This window comes from Scardinius erythrophthalmus, assembly GCF_964197995.2.
Source record: "Scardinius erythrophthalmus genome assembly, chromosome: 18".
Lineage (NCBI taxonomy): Eukaryota > Metazoa > Chordata > Actinopteri > Cypriniformes > Leuciscidae > Scardinius > Scardinius erythrophthalmus.
Genome location: NC_138238.1, coordinates 31,265,046 through 31,280,159, shown reverse-complemented (window position 1 = coordinate 31,280,159; position 15,114 = coordinate 31,265,046). Strand labels below are relative to the sequence as shown.

Sequence of the window (15,114 nt, the reverse complement as noted above, 5' to 3'; positions counted from 1 at the left end):
TTGCCTCGATTTGCAGTCTGAACAAGTTGAGATTTTGTGCAGTCTAACTTGAAATATTTCACTGAAGAACAAGTAGGTTATGATTTTTAAGCTTCAGACTTTGATTCCGTGCAAGCGGAGGATATCAAACATGTTTGATATTTTCAGCTGATTTTCGAACACAGTTTTTCGTTTGTCATGTGTTTCCTAGCAACGAATCACGTTTCTGCAGTTTGTTGTGTTCGGAATGGAGTCTGGTAGTGTGTGATCCTCAGGCGTTTAGTGTATGATGCAGAGTTTTTCTCTGTAGCCATTTACAAAGTCAACAAGTGTGTGATCTCTAGTGTTTGAAAATCTGTTCAGATTTTACAAGTTGTGTAGTGTAGTCCAGCCTTAACTGTGAATGCTGGAATTTACATCTTGCGCATCTAGGGAAGAGTAATAAAGTAAACATGCAAGAATAGAATCGCATACCCAAGAAAGGCAACTAAAAGAATGGACAGGTCAAAGGGGAAGTGTCTTATTTCTGTAATGCTAAAAGAATACATTTTATAGACAGGAAAGAGATCCTATTGAAGCTTGTTGCCACAGTAAGACAAAATTAAATATAAAAGACAGTTGCGACTTATTTTGTGCAAAAATTATTATTTTTTTTTATTAAAATTCAATTCCGAGTTATGTCCGAATTGCGAGAAAGAAACTTGCAATTGTAAAAAAGGTCCGAATTTTGATGAGAAACGTTTTGAGTTTATATCTCACAATTCAGACTTTTTTCTTGCAATTCCAAGTTTATTTCTCACAATTCTGAGACAAAAACAATTATGAGAAATAAAGCCAGAATTGTACGGAGCCCCAAAGGGGACATGGTGGTGCGGGAAAAAAATTAGATGGGAGAAAAACTAATGTCAATGCTTTTGCATTCGCTAGCAAAACTTCTGTGTTCCTTGCGAGGGAATGCAAAACATTTGCGAGAGAACGGCAAATATTATTTCCTCCCATCTCATTTTTTTTCTTCTTCATGTCCCTTTAGGTGCTCCGTGGAATTGCGAGGGAAAATAGTCTGAATTCTTATTCTTGCAATTCCAGGTTTTTATCTCACAATTCTTTCTTTTGCACAATTGCGAGCTATAAATTCCGAATTACGAGGTATAAACTCACAATTCTAAGTGAAAAAGTTAGAATGGAGAGATATAAACTGCCAAACTGCCAACTGCCAAACAAACTTCCATAATATCCTGTTGGTCGAAAAACTAGTGAAAAGGTAGTAATCGGGTTGCTTATTTTAATTTGTCAACTGGACCAATAGCCTGGACCAAAAAACTCTGTAGACTGTGTTGGCTATGCAGAGATGAGGCAGAAATTCAACAAAGGGTTTTTCCCCATCCCTTATTCTGAAACACAATCATGTCATTGTTTGGGCTGACGTGGAAACGCACTGGAGTGCCATTAGCGCACATAATATCACTCTCTCACTTCACTCACAGTTCATCATCTGTGACTGCTGATTCACACACTCCCAAAGCAAAATTTCTCACTTCACAATCAGGAAAATTGACAACTGATTTTCAAACATCTGGAATTTGAGATGTGTTTAGTGAAAAGGACTGCATAATGTCTGCAATGGCACCACAGAATGCGTATTGACACGGCAAGGACAAAACATGCACTTCTTTCCTCAAAGAAGTGACATATTAACTGGACGCTGGAGTCGGGTATAACAAAAGGCACACGTTGTTATTTGGAACAATGGAGGCATTGAACGGGCGTTCGTCCACCCAGAGGCCACAGCTGCTAATATATGGAAATTAGACCACATTCTTAAACGTGAAGTATTTACTCCACAACACTGCGTTTAGTGTTAGCTGCCTTTCTGCGTATATGTGAGGCAAATTTAAATGAGTAGGAGGTGTCGTGCCTTAAAAAAGTCCTTATAAAATAATAATAATAATGGCATTATGAACATGAATGATCACATTAAACATTGATTTCAAAACGAATGCATAATGATCTAAAATCATCTTCTCTCTTGCTTGCAACATCATTTTACAAATAAACCAGCCAGTCTGATAATAAGGGCCCCTTCACATCAATTCATACCAAATTGTATACACCACTGCACAGGAGCAACTCGGTTAGATAACATTAAAAAGTACAACACAAATATACAAGGAGATAAATGTTTTTCACCTTGAATGAATCTCTCTGTCCAGGTCATATTTTTGCTTAAAGAAAATCAATTTTACCAGTATCAGTAAGACCTTTGTCGTTGTATACTGTATATATGTATCAAAAGTTCAAACGTTTATAAAAGTTTGGGGTCAACTTCTGCTCACTAAGGCTGCATTTATTTGATCAAAAATGAAATATTCTAACAATTTAAAAGAACTGTTTTCTAATATATTTTAAAATGTAATTTAATCCTCTGATGGCAAAGCTGAATTTTCAGCATTACTCCATTCTTCGGCGTCACGTGATCCTTTAGAAATCATTCTAATGTGCTGATTTGCAGACCAAGAAACATTTCTGATGAATATCAATGTTGAAAACAGTTGTGCTGCTTGACATTTTTGTGGAAACCGTGACACATTTTTTTCCATGTTTTTGTGGATGACAAGAATGTTCAAAATAACAGCATTTATTTAAAATACAGTTTACTGTAAAAAAGTCTACTGTCACTTTTGACCAATATTATGCATCTCTGCTTAAAGCTGCAGTCCGTCATTTTTTTGCTTTCAAAATTTACAAAATGTATATAATAAGCATCATGAATACATCATGAATCCATTTTCCAAACCGTGTTTTTGTCTTATCCTGAATCACTACGGTACACCTATATTAAGTGTGATTTTAAGCAAAACTCTTAACATAGGTATTAGAATTTTCTTTCTGTGCAATATTTCAATATGGCCTGGACAATATTTGAGATTCACCTCTTGCTCTACATACATCTGTAAAACTGTTACCCATCATATAATGAAGATAGTCATTGCTCAAACATAAGGAATTAAAAAATACCCAAACAAATGTGAAAACCTGGATATACCACAGATAAGAAATGTTGATGAATCTTCAGAGCCAGTTGCATGGCTGAACACACCACATCCGTTTGGTACGGCAATAATGTCAGTCTTTCATTCACTGGCACTGTAGCTGCTCACCCAGGGCCTTTACACACAGAACAGAGCAGCTTTGATTGTGTCCAGCTCTCACACAGCGCTCTGTAAAGCAGTGTGTACGGTCCTGGCTTGGAACTGAATTGAACCTCCGGAAAAAAAAAAGTTTTTGCGAGATGGCCAAAAGTAAAAATTCTAATGAAAATCCTTAGTGTATTACATACATCCACAGACATCATCCAGTGTTAAAATCATTCAAGCAGTCTTGAAAAACGTACCATGTTTTTGTCAGATGCAAAAAAAAAAAGCTGATTTTTGGCAAAGACTGGAAATGCATCCATCTTCAAGTTCAAACTCCACAGAATGCTACATAGGTTTTTGTTGTAATTTAATAGAAAGCCATTAGAAACCATTCCCATTGGGAACGTCCTTCACAAAATATGTCTTTTGCACACTCGTTCGCTCATGCACACAACCTCACCAAAACATTCATCTCCACACGCTTGCACACAAACTGTACCGAATGATTCCTCTCAAGTATACTCCATTTGACCACTCCATGTCTCTGCTAAGCCCAGGTATTCTGGGTTTTCTGCTGTGGGGGTCATGTAGCCATTGGGCTGCCTGTGATTCGTACCTCCGTTTATGGACGCTCTGGCGACTGCCTGAGCTTTAGCTGCGATATCATGATAGTAGGGGTTGTCGAAGGCGGGAGAAGTGGGTGAGATGCTGCCCATAGGCACCAGGTACTCTGGATTCTCCACACTGTTCCCTGTACAAAGACCGTTAATGAATCTCCTCTCGCTCGCTTTGCGTGGAAGCGTGCTGGGACGCTCTGATGGGACGTCCTGGTTCACATACTCTGAGAACAAAGAAAACATTTAAAGATATTGTGTTGAAATCATGTTGTTAAGGTGATAAAGTCAGTGTGAAATGGATTTTGCAACTTTTTTTGTATTTATAAGGGAAACAGGATATTCAATATAAAGATAATAATTTATAATTGTTAGCGAATATTGCACATTATATTGGTACCAAATCTATACCAATATATCACAATGGATTGGTACCAAATATATACCAATATATTTACCAATATACTAAAAAAAAAACTTATATGATTTAACTTTTTCTTAAAGGGGTCATCGGATGAAAAAATGAAAAAAATCCATTCACTTCTTTTTTTATCCTCAAAAAGCCTAAACACCCTCAATAATCAAGTCATTTGGATTTTCTGAGCAATATGATGTCATATTACTCATGCTCCGCCCACGACCACTGACGGACTGTCCCGTATTAGCATATATCCACCCTCAGCCATTTGTATAAGGCTTGTTCGACTTCATGCAGCTCTGCGCAGACCGATCGGTGGCTGACTTGAAGCAGTGCATGCCGGTTAGAAATTTTGTCTGACTTGATACAGCGCCGACACCACGTGACTGTGACGTATGCCATCAAAGTACCGCGAGAGCGATTCGAGAGTAGCCGGAGAAGTCAGCCAGCGCAGCTTCTCGAGCGGCTACACGAGGGCTGATGACGACAAAGCTGTTCCACAATTGGCCGGATTCACCGCATGACAACGATCACGTGTTTCGTGTTTATTCGAACACCTTTAGTTCCTCTAAAGCTCACAAATCAGTTTTTTATAAAACAGTAAACAGTCTTTTCATGTAGTTGCGATGTTATATTGTGTCATGTTTATCAAATTAAAACTGATTAAAAAATGTAGACTCCACTTCATTGATAGTAGCTTATGTTGAACTTTATTCTGTTTTTATACAAACAGACGCTGTATGAAGCTGTACATAAAGTAGGCCTATTGAATGAAAATGTCTCTGAAACATCTGTGTATTATTTGGCAAATATTGCATTTATTTCACTTCAGCTGTGGTAAAGTATGCAAACACCACGTGAGCGGTCACTACGGGAACCAGAAAGTGTCCGACTTCACATCTCCGTTTGCAGCTCCTCCCCGCCTGCACGCGGCTACTCTCGCCGATCGGTTACATACAGCCGCAGCCGATGTCGAACACACCTATTCTGTCCGCCAAGGCAGTCTTGTGTCGACACCCCCCATGGAAGAGAGGGGTGGGGTGAGCAGTTGCTCATTATCATTTAAAGAGACATACACCTAAATGGTCCGCTGTCAACAGAGCTGTTTTTGAGGTAAAAAGGGTATTGTTTTACACAACCATTGAGGAATTTTAATGTCAATGCGATGACCCCTTTAATTCCTCCCTGTTCTAGCTTGTACTATTCTGGACAATATTTGAAACTTTGTATTGCTAGCACCATAGCACGAAAATATTAATGAATAAATGTAGTATCATGGCCAATATCAGAATTTTTTTATAATGTTTAAAACTGCTATTTGGCTATTGGTTAACATGTTCTCAATGTTGCAATACACTCTCGTTTCCCAGCTTGCGATGAAACCAAAGTAGCAAAAAATATTTTTTTTTATATATATATATATATATATATATATATTATATTTTGTGACATATGGATTATTGAAAAAGAAAAAATTCAGAGCGGGGAACAGATGGTGATTGGATTTGGAGATGTGTCTGTTGCCCTCAAGAGTAGTGGCAGATGAACGTGAGCTTGCAGGGTAGGGGGTTTAAGCTGAAAAATGGAGAAGTCCTGAATACATCACCAGAGAGTCTTGACTGCATGGCATGTCTAGATATATATTGTCTTTGTCATATTTCATCAAAACTTTGTCTGCCTTGGAAAATAATCTTTCTTTTGGATGACATCATAAAAAATGTGCCAAATACCATTTCAACCAAATAGGCCTATGTCACATTCCGGTAGTAAAATGGGTTGCCTTTACTGTAAATGATATGTTTCACTCACCTGGTTGTGTGTGTGCTCCACGTGGCAGTGTGTTTGAAAGGAAGCCAATAGGGCCATCCGCTCCAGCTCTCCAGGTCTCCAGCTCTCCATCTATGCCGTTAGGGACGGTGGGGTCTTTAGAATAACGACCAGGACTGGATGGAGGGCCGTTGTCCTCCACGTAACCGTCCAGAAACACAGAGTCCGATTGGCCTCCAGCGGAAAGGTGTGATATGCTCCGTACTAAAGTTGGGTACTGTGTCCCAGACCACATGGCATTGGCTGTTGCCCCGACAGGAAGAGTTGGGTACTGACTCTGCCCCAGCGTGCTGACGGAGGAGTACAAATCCCTCCCGTTTGGCATACCATCCACCTCTAAACCTTGGTCTGTACTCTAAAGAAGAAAAACAAAAAAAGTTACATGATTTTTAAAATGGGACAAGCATTATAGTAGCATTTGAGGGACTGAAATCACCACTGACCCGGTGAGAGTGGTGTCTGCTGGGTCCATTGGCTCTCATTTCTCCTTGTGAGCTGAAGATGCCGCCGGGCTGAGGCACCAGGTATTCTTCCGCATCCAGTAACTCCTTCACATTCCCCCCCTCCTCTGCCATCAGCATGCGGAAGAACTCACTATCAACAGGATTCGACAGACTCATCTGATCGTCATTCTGAAAAAAGCAGGAGAAAAATAGGAATATATTATTTTAGGGCTGCAACAACTCATTGATAAACTCAATAATGTAAATGGTTGACAACATATCTCATAATTGCTCAGTTTGCACTATGCACGAGAACATTGGCACTTTAAAGTAGAGAAAAATTTTAATTTCCCATATTTATTTATATTTTGCTGTTATATTCTTATACATATTCCCATTTTGCAGATCATCTTACCTAAACAGGAAGTTAATGAACTTTCACAAAACTTTTATATACCAAAATATTCGAAGAAATAGATTATTTGTTGTAACTACATACAGATTATATTTAATTGCTTATCAATGTAGTTGATAGATGCAGCCCTATATTATTCCTTACAAGTTCATAATGAAAAAAATATATATATATTTACGCACTTGGATGACTACAAAACGTGGGGGATCACGTGACATGATGGTAAAATCCTCCACCAGGTCCTTAAATCGCGGTCGACTGTCAGGATCGATCATCCAACCTGGCATAAGGTCATATGGTCAAAAAAGTCCTCTACATATTCAATACATGTGAATCCCCATGGACAGCTGCTGTGACATCGTGTTGATTGCCAGAGAAAATCATTTTGATTTGTCTCTTGTTTGTAAAACAAGCAAAATTCACTATGCAGAAGTCACAGAAGAAAATTACTGTGTCTAGACAATCTATCAAACAACCAACAGCAATGTCCTGAAAGTGCCACAAAGCCACAGTATTTACTGTACACTTTTTGGGGAAAGTGTTCTGAAAGATGATACTTTTTTTGTGATATTCAGACTTAACTTTAACGTTTGAGATCCATATTTGAATCAAATAAGCACTCAAATGACTATGCAAATTCATCATTAGAAATGAACACTAACATTTGACCATGATCATGTAGACGTCCGTGGTACAGATTAACGGCTGGGGGAGTCTGTCTCCCCCCTCCAGTAGTTCTGGAATGTCCCGCGCTGGTATGAGGTCATATGGCTTCATGCCAAAGGTCATCAACTCCCATACAGTCACCCCTGAGATGGAAAGAGCCAAGCCTCAAAGGTTATTTTAAACCAGAGGGTTATCAATTACAGCAGAGCAACTGTAAACCCATGCGGATACTGACCGTAGCTCCATACATCACTTTGGTGAGTAAACTTCCTGTGTAATATAGACTCCAGCGCCATCCATTTGATTGGCACCTACTCAACACACACATAGACTTATTCTCAATACATGGAGGATAGAAGATTTATCCACATTAGAGCTCTGTTTCCAAATCTGTTTCGACAGTTCAACCAAAGCAACATGTAAAACACACACCTTTCCCCCATCAGCGTGGTACTCCTTCTCATCTATGTCCAGGAGTCTGGCAAGCCCAAAGTCTGTAATCTTCACATGGTTTGGGTTTTTGACTAGAACATTCCTAGCAGCAAGGTCTCTGTGAACCAGCCTCACTTCTTCAAGGTAACTCATTCCCTAGGTACACAAAGAACCAAACATGAGAACATAAGCACAAGTGGCTGGGGAATAGGGAATAGAATAGCGAATAGCGATTGTTAACCCTGGGTCATTCTAAACCCCGGGTAAATGGAATCCTGTGTTTACTTGCTTCACGTTTCACACTATATAATTTCTAATTTAATTATAATATAATTTGCATAAATGCAAAGTTCTGTCATTAAACTCTAGATGGCGCAGGCTGATGGGTCCTTAACTCAATTTGTTAGCGATCACATCGTTATCTACATAGCGCAGCTGATTGGTTGCTGTGGCATCAGCAGCCAATGAGCTTGCTGCTCAACATTCAAATACTTGGCATTGTTTGCTATTAGCAGTCTGCAGCACACTTTCAGAAACCCTCCACCTTCCCCAGCTCCACCTCTATAGATCTTCTACGGGGTTATTTCATGTATGTTATATGTGTAGCAGCAGCAAGTCTGTGAATGTATTGGCAGTACCAAGTCTCTATACTTGCTCTGCAGCAGCAGCAGCAATAATCAACAGGAGCAGCAGCGTTAGCATTTCCACATCCATTACCATGCCAATCTCAGTTGTCATGACAGAATTTAAATTTTCAGAATTTACCTGGGGTTAACAATTAATCCTGGGTATTCATAAGATGACATTTCACATTGTACATTCCTAATCCCTGCGTTTAAGTTTCCTAAACCTTGGGTTAATGTCAGTTTCATTGATTAGCCCCGCTTCTAAATTACAATTGTGGAATATTTCTTTATCCAGGGTTAAAAGTAAGGTTTAGAAGAACCATAACCTGGGTTAAAGCGCAGTGTGAAAAGCCCTAATGTGAGTAACTGCAGTGTTTTCCTTTAATTACCTAGACTGTGTATTTTTACACTTCTCATAACATAAAAGATCTCTAACATTGTTTTGCACCATTGCTTTAGCAAAGCATCTTTCAATCCATCTAAAATCGAAATCGAGATCTGGCTTTGTGTGCTTATTAAATTGCTTATTAAATGTCTCCGTTCCCTCCTCAGGGAACGAGGGTTACATACGTAACTGAGACGTTCCCTTTCGTTCAGTCACTCTGAGTTATGTCAGTGACTGACGAATGGGATCCCAGTTCAATCACGCCACAGCGGCTGTCTTCCAGTGCCCTGCACAAGTCTGAGTCCTTCGTTCGTGAGACTAGCATGGACGAAGGACTCCTACTTAACACAGGAATACCAAGACTTACAGAATACACATATGATCCGCGAGCGGGCTGCATATGGAGAACACTGGAGTGTCCAGCCCGCAGGGTGGAATCTATCAACCCCAAGGGTGGGAAGTACAGTTACAGTGGAAATACACATGTGGGGGTCGCCCAAGGGGGAAACCATGCACATGGAGGCACTAGCCAACACGAAAGCTGCCGCAGGCATAACTCTGGTGTTGACGTCAACAGTGCTGGAGAAAGCAACATTCTTCCCGGAGAAACTCACCTGAGGAGAATATCGCACGTATCCAGTCCGAGGAGTGGAATGGCAAGCAAGCGAAGACACCTGAGCAGATCCTAGTTACCGGCTACTTGAAGCGAGTACACAAGAGGACACTGGCTCCACTCGGAGATTGTAGAATCTTGCGAATATGTCAGGTGTCGCCCAGCCTGCAGCTCTGCAGATGTCTGTTAGCGAGGCGTCATGCGCTAGAGCCCAAGAGGAGGCCACACTCCGAGTGGAGTGTGCCCGAACCCCAAGGGGACATGTTGACCTTGCTGCTGGTATGCCAAAGCAATGGCGTCCACTATCCAGTGAGACAACCTTTGCTTGGAGAGAGCCTTTCCCTTCAGCTTCCCATCATAACAGACAAAGAGCTGGTCTGAGGTCCTGAAACACTGCGTCCTTTCTAAATAAGCACGGAGGGCACGTACTGGATAGAGCAGTGCCAAGGCTGGGTCTGCCTCCTCCAAGGGCAGCGCTTGCAGGTTCACCACCTGATCTTGAAAGGGAGTGGTGGGAACCTTGGGCACGTATCCAGGCCGGGGTCTCAGGATCACGTGAGAATTAGCCGGCCCGAATTCTAGGCACGCTTCGTCAACCGAAAATGCCTGAAGGTCCCCTACCCTCTTGATGGAGGCCAATGCAACCAGGAGCGCTGTCTTCATAGACAGGAACTTAAGCTCAACTGATTGCAAAGGCTCAAAGGGAGCTCTCTGCAGGGCAGATAAGACCACTACGAGGGCCCAAGAGGGTACAAGAGGAGAGCGAGGAGGATTTAGTCTCCTCGCTCCTCTAAGGAACCTGATGACCAGGTCATGCTTCCCCAAAGACTTATCTTCAACTGCATCGTGATGTGCGGTGATAGCGGCAAGATACACTTTAAGGGTGGAGGGAGACAGCCTTCGATCCAACCCATCTTGCAGGAAGCACGGCACTGATTGGGCATTTTCTGGGGTCTTAAACCAGGTGACGAAGAGGTACCACTTCAACACATAGGCGTGTCGAGTTGACAAGGCCCTAGCGGAAGTGATGGTAGCCACCACCTGAGGTGGTAGGGTACTCAAACCATCCAGAAGTCACACATGTAGGTTCCATAGCTCGGGACGAGGGTGCCAGAGGGTGCTCCATCTCTGAAAAAGTAAGTCCTTCCTCAGAGGAATTGGTCAGGGAGGGGCTGTCACGAGGAGTACTAGTTCGGAGAACCAGGTCTGGGTGGGCCAGAGAGGCGCAACCAAAATGACCTGCTCCTCGCCCTCCCTGATCTTGTCCATAGTCTGTAAAGAAGGCTCACTGGGGGAAACACATACAGTACGTGCGGAGGCCCCGCGGCCACAGTAAAACAGGCTGCAAAGGGAAGAGTCATGGGAGGCAAACAGATCTACCTCTGTTGAGACAACAACATGCATGGAAACTCGTTCTAAGGGTACTCCGGTCCGTAGAAAAGAGAGGTTTGAACACAGGGTGAAGGTCTGACGGCAGGCCCAAATGCGAGCTCGGAGCATGCCTGGTTGCCATGCCCATCTTGGGACTCGATCACGAAGCCAGTGCTGAAGCGGTCTCATATGAAGCAGTCCGAGCGGGGCTGCCGCTGCGGAAGTTATATGCCCCAGGAGACTCAGTGGAACCGCACTCTTGCTCTGGAAAAAACTTCAGTGGAACCGCACTCTTGCTCTGGAATTGATTGAGGCAAGTCAGCAGTGACTGCGCGCGTTCGTTAGTAAGCTGCGCGCACATGGCGACCGAGTCGACCATACCGAGAAAAGAGATCCTCTGTTCACAAACCTGGTTTCAAAAGTGAGCTAGTAGCAGCCAGTTGTCGAGATAGTTCAGGATGCGAACCCCGTGTTGCCAGAGTGGCATAAGGGCTGCCTCAATGACTTTCGTGAAGACGCGAGGGGACAGGGCTAATCCGAATGGGAGAACCGTGCACTGGTATGCCTGAGCCTCGAGGAAGAATGGAGACATGAAAGTACACGTCCTTCAGGTCGAATGCTGCAAACCAATCCAACGGACGAACACATTCGAAAATGTGTTGTCAAAATCTTGAACGGAAGCCTGTGAAGGGTTCGGTACAAGATGCGCAGGTCCATGATTGGCCGTAACCCACCGCTCTTGTTGGGTACAATGGAGTAAGGGCTGTAGAAGTCGGACCTCATTCCGGCTGGAGGGACAGTCTCGATCGCACCCTTAGCCAGTAGGGTGGTGATCTCCGCACGCATGACAGGGGCGTAGCCACCAACCATGATGTAACGGACTCCCCGGAAGCGGGTTCTCACGAGCCAGCGGAACAGATTGGGAAGCTCCAAAAACTGAATCAGCGGGGTCATGTGAGCCACAGACGTACCCACGATGGGGCAGCAAGGCGGAATGACTGGCCCAGACGTGGGAGGCGGAGCGACCAACCACTCTCTGGAAAGAACTGCAACCCATCTCTGAGCTGCCCATAACGGGAGTGCCTGGCGTTCGGCAGGCTGCAGGGCTGGTACGGGCTGGGGCGCCTTCCTGCGACTAGAAAGTCCCGGGAAAGCATGGCAGTCAGTTGTGGATCAGACTCGGGCAATGCTGCCTGAGCGTGATTTAAACCCAAACACGTCAGGCAGCGTTCATGCCCATCGGAGAATTAATCTGTCTATCGCACCCAGAAATACACGGGCGAGACATCTTTAAAAAGACGCGCCGCATGCAGCTCTTTTAGAGAGGATAAAACTCAACAGCAGTGCTGAAGCGCCCAGGGAGAAACACACACTTGTTGGCAGATTACTGCACAGACCAGCAGCAGGAATGAGATCTCGCTGGAACACGCCGTCACACCAACACCGCTGAAGAGTCGCTCGTCTCGTATCTAGAACTCGTAGACAGCTTGCAGTGGAGAGGAGTGAAGAGAACACTCGGTTCTGAAGCAAAAACATAATGCGAGATTGCTGCGCTGCTTCCTTTACACCCACGAGGTGGGGCGGAGTTTCGCAGACCCATGGCATTGTTTTGCCATTGGATCGTTTTGTAAGAACTCGAAGGTGATAGGCTTCTTAGCGAAACCCCATTCATCAGTCACTGACGTAACTCAGAGTGACTGAACGAAAGGGAACTGTGTTCTAGTGAGCAGCTTATGATCCGGTGTTTTCAGCATTTCGTTTCACAGTGATCAAACTCAAATATCTGCATGTGTGAGTTTAACATGCACCACTTATGCTTTATTTTCACATTTGTATAATTTCCAACATTTTTGTGGACAGATGATTACACCATTTCACTAGATTTATGAGACACATTTGTAAACTGTTTTCCTCTGAAATAAAAACTCTTGTAAGTGAAGAAATGTAATAGTCTCACAAAATCCTGTGTGAAACACTAAACTGCAACAACATACCACAAAGTCTTCCACCATCAGTGCATGTCACATTCTGTAGATGTCTTACCTTTGCAATCTGTACACACCAGCTGAGGAGGTACTGAGAGCCGATTCGGTCATTGTTTTCTCTGACATAGTCCAACAAGCATCCATATGGCATAAGCTGAGTAACCAGCTGAACCGTTGATGTCAGACAGATGCCTAGCAAGCGACACACATGTGGGCTCCCTACACCCGCCATCACATATGCCTCCTGTGAATAGCATAAAGATAAAACACATAAACACACATAGACAAAACACTTTAAAGTCACACATATCCACATACAAAATAAACACTTGCCATCATTAGGAAGAAGAGTCTTCTGAATGTTTATAACAGGAAATTAATATTGCAACAAAATATAGGAATGTAATCAACACACTCACATCCAAGATCTCTTTGTTGGCTTTAGGCGAGGTGTTCTCACGCAAAACTTTGATGGCCACTGGGATCTTGACGTTCTCCCCATCAGGAGCCCATATACCCTGGTGAGATGAAATAAACTCTGCATGAATAGGGTTAAACTACATTAAGAACAATAATGTAGAACAGGGTTTCCCAAACAGGGTTCGCAAAGGGAACTGTAGGGGGTTCATGAGTTGATGAAAAGCTAATAATTATATCAAACGTACATGGGGCTGTGCGATAATCTTGATATAGCTTAGTGCGAATATCAAATAAAAGGCTGCCTTTATAGTCACTAGTGAAGGGTTTGAGATTTTGTGGTGTCATCAGCCAGTCTACGAAGTCATTTTCCAGCAGCTCAGGTGACTGGCAATTGTTTTGCAAAGATGGCAAAATGCTTGTCACATTTCTGAGGCTGCATGTGCCAGCTAGAAAAACTAACATTGATATGATGAGGAAGGGTAACAGATATCTCTCTTTTCTTACTGTGTGCAGTGTCTGACCTTATAGACTGTGCCGAAGGCTCCAGAGCCCAGCACTCTGAGTTTCTTCAGCTCTGTCTCCTTGAGAATACGCATCTGAGCCTGGTTTGGCATCGCTCCGCTTGGGGTCAGTGGCTCCACCAGCTTCAGGGAAAATTGAGATGCCATAAGACTACAAAACTAAATGTGAAGTAGTCAAACCAAACAGACTGCATAAACAGAAGAAATGCATTAGCATGACCAACCGATATTCGATACAATTAAAGGGGCCAGGAACAGCACAAAGTCTAGCAGACTTTCCTATATTATACTCTTATTATTAGTTCTTATTTACTTTATGTTTAGGAACAATAGACTCAGTTCCACAACCTAGTTTGCTGCCTACTTTTATGGAATCATAGGCACTCTGCAGATGCAAAATCTGTTCCAAAACATAAGTGTGAAAGTGATGTGGAATGAGACACTATCACAAGTAAAAAGAGGTTTGAGTTCATTTTAAAGTCCAGCCACAAAGTCAAAATAAAACACTTAAAAACTATTAAACACTTTATCTAATTATTTGCATGTCATGTGACAATCGACCAACAGCAGAGAACCGTGACCATGTTAATATGTTGTTAAATTATTAAAATATTAACTTCAAATGTAAATATTTTGTAAAATGTAAATTATAAAAAAAACTGATCAAGTACCAAAAAAATCTAATTCTAATTAAAATGCACTATCTTACCCAGTATTTGCATGTGCTATGTATTTGTATGCTTATTAGAAGAATGAGTTGATAGCTTGCAACATGCTAACGTCAATTTCAAAATCAGCTGATTTTCAACAAAGAATAGGGGCCCTATTTTAACGATCTGAAACGCAAGTATCAAACGCGAAACGCAAGTAAATTTGTGGGCAGATCCTACGGAAATCTAAAATGGGTTGGTCTGAAGTAGCTACATTACTCATAGGTGTGGTTTGGGCATAACATGCAATAAACCAATCAGAGCGTCATCTCACATTCTCTTTAAAAGCAGGCGCGCTTGTTCCATGGCGGATTGCTTTTATAACGGCGGATTTGCCAGGCGCATGCCAGGAGCGGTTCACAGCCAAAGAGACCGACGTTCTCGTCAGGGCCGTAAAAAACAGAGAAGTGACATTGTATGGGGATGGAAGAAACCCACCCAAATTAGCTTCGGTTAAACAGGCGTATAATAATTTGGGTAAATGCGTAAGCTAGATTTATGCCTATTTTTTTCACATCTTCATGGACACCACAATGATTTCCCTCTGTGGTAATA

At 42.5% G+C, this 15,114-nt stretch overlaps 1 protein-coding gene across 1 annotated transcript in view; it reads right to left on the bottom strand.

Moving 5' to 3' along the window:
- Positions 1-996: 996 nt before the first annotated feature.
- erbb2 (erb-b2 receptor tyrosine kinase 2) overlaps positions 997-15,114 on the bottom strand; it is a 36,379-nt gene continuing 22,261 nt past the window's right edge. The window contains exons 18-27 of the mRNA XM_081392029.1: positions 13,850-13,972; positions 13,328-13,426; positions 12,967-13,152; positions 7,929-8,084; positions 7,732-7,807; positions 7,493-7,639; positions 7,013-7,110; positions 6,416-6,604; positions 5,955-6,327; positions 997-3,954 (exon numbers count right to left, since the gene is read on the bottom strand). Coding sequence (XP_081248155.1) covers positions 3,626-3,954; positions 5,955-6,327; positions 6,416-6,604; positions 7,013-7,110; positions 7,493-7,639; positions 7,732-7,807; positions 7,929-8,084; positions 12,967-13,152; positions 13,328-13,426; positions 13,850-13,972 — 1,776 coding nt within the window. The 3' untranslated portion in view covers positions 997-3,625. The remainder of the gene's footprint in view (positions 3,955-5,954; positions 6,328-6,415; positions 6,605-7,012; positions 7,111-7,492; positions 7,640-7,731; positions 7,808-7,928; positions 8,085-12,966; positions 13,153-13,327; positions 13,427-13,849; positions 13,973-15,114) is intronic.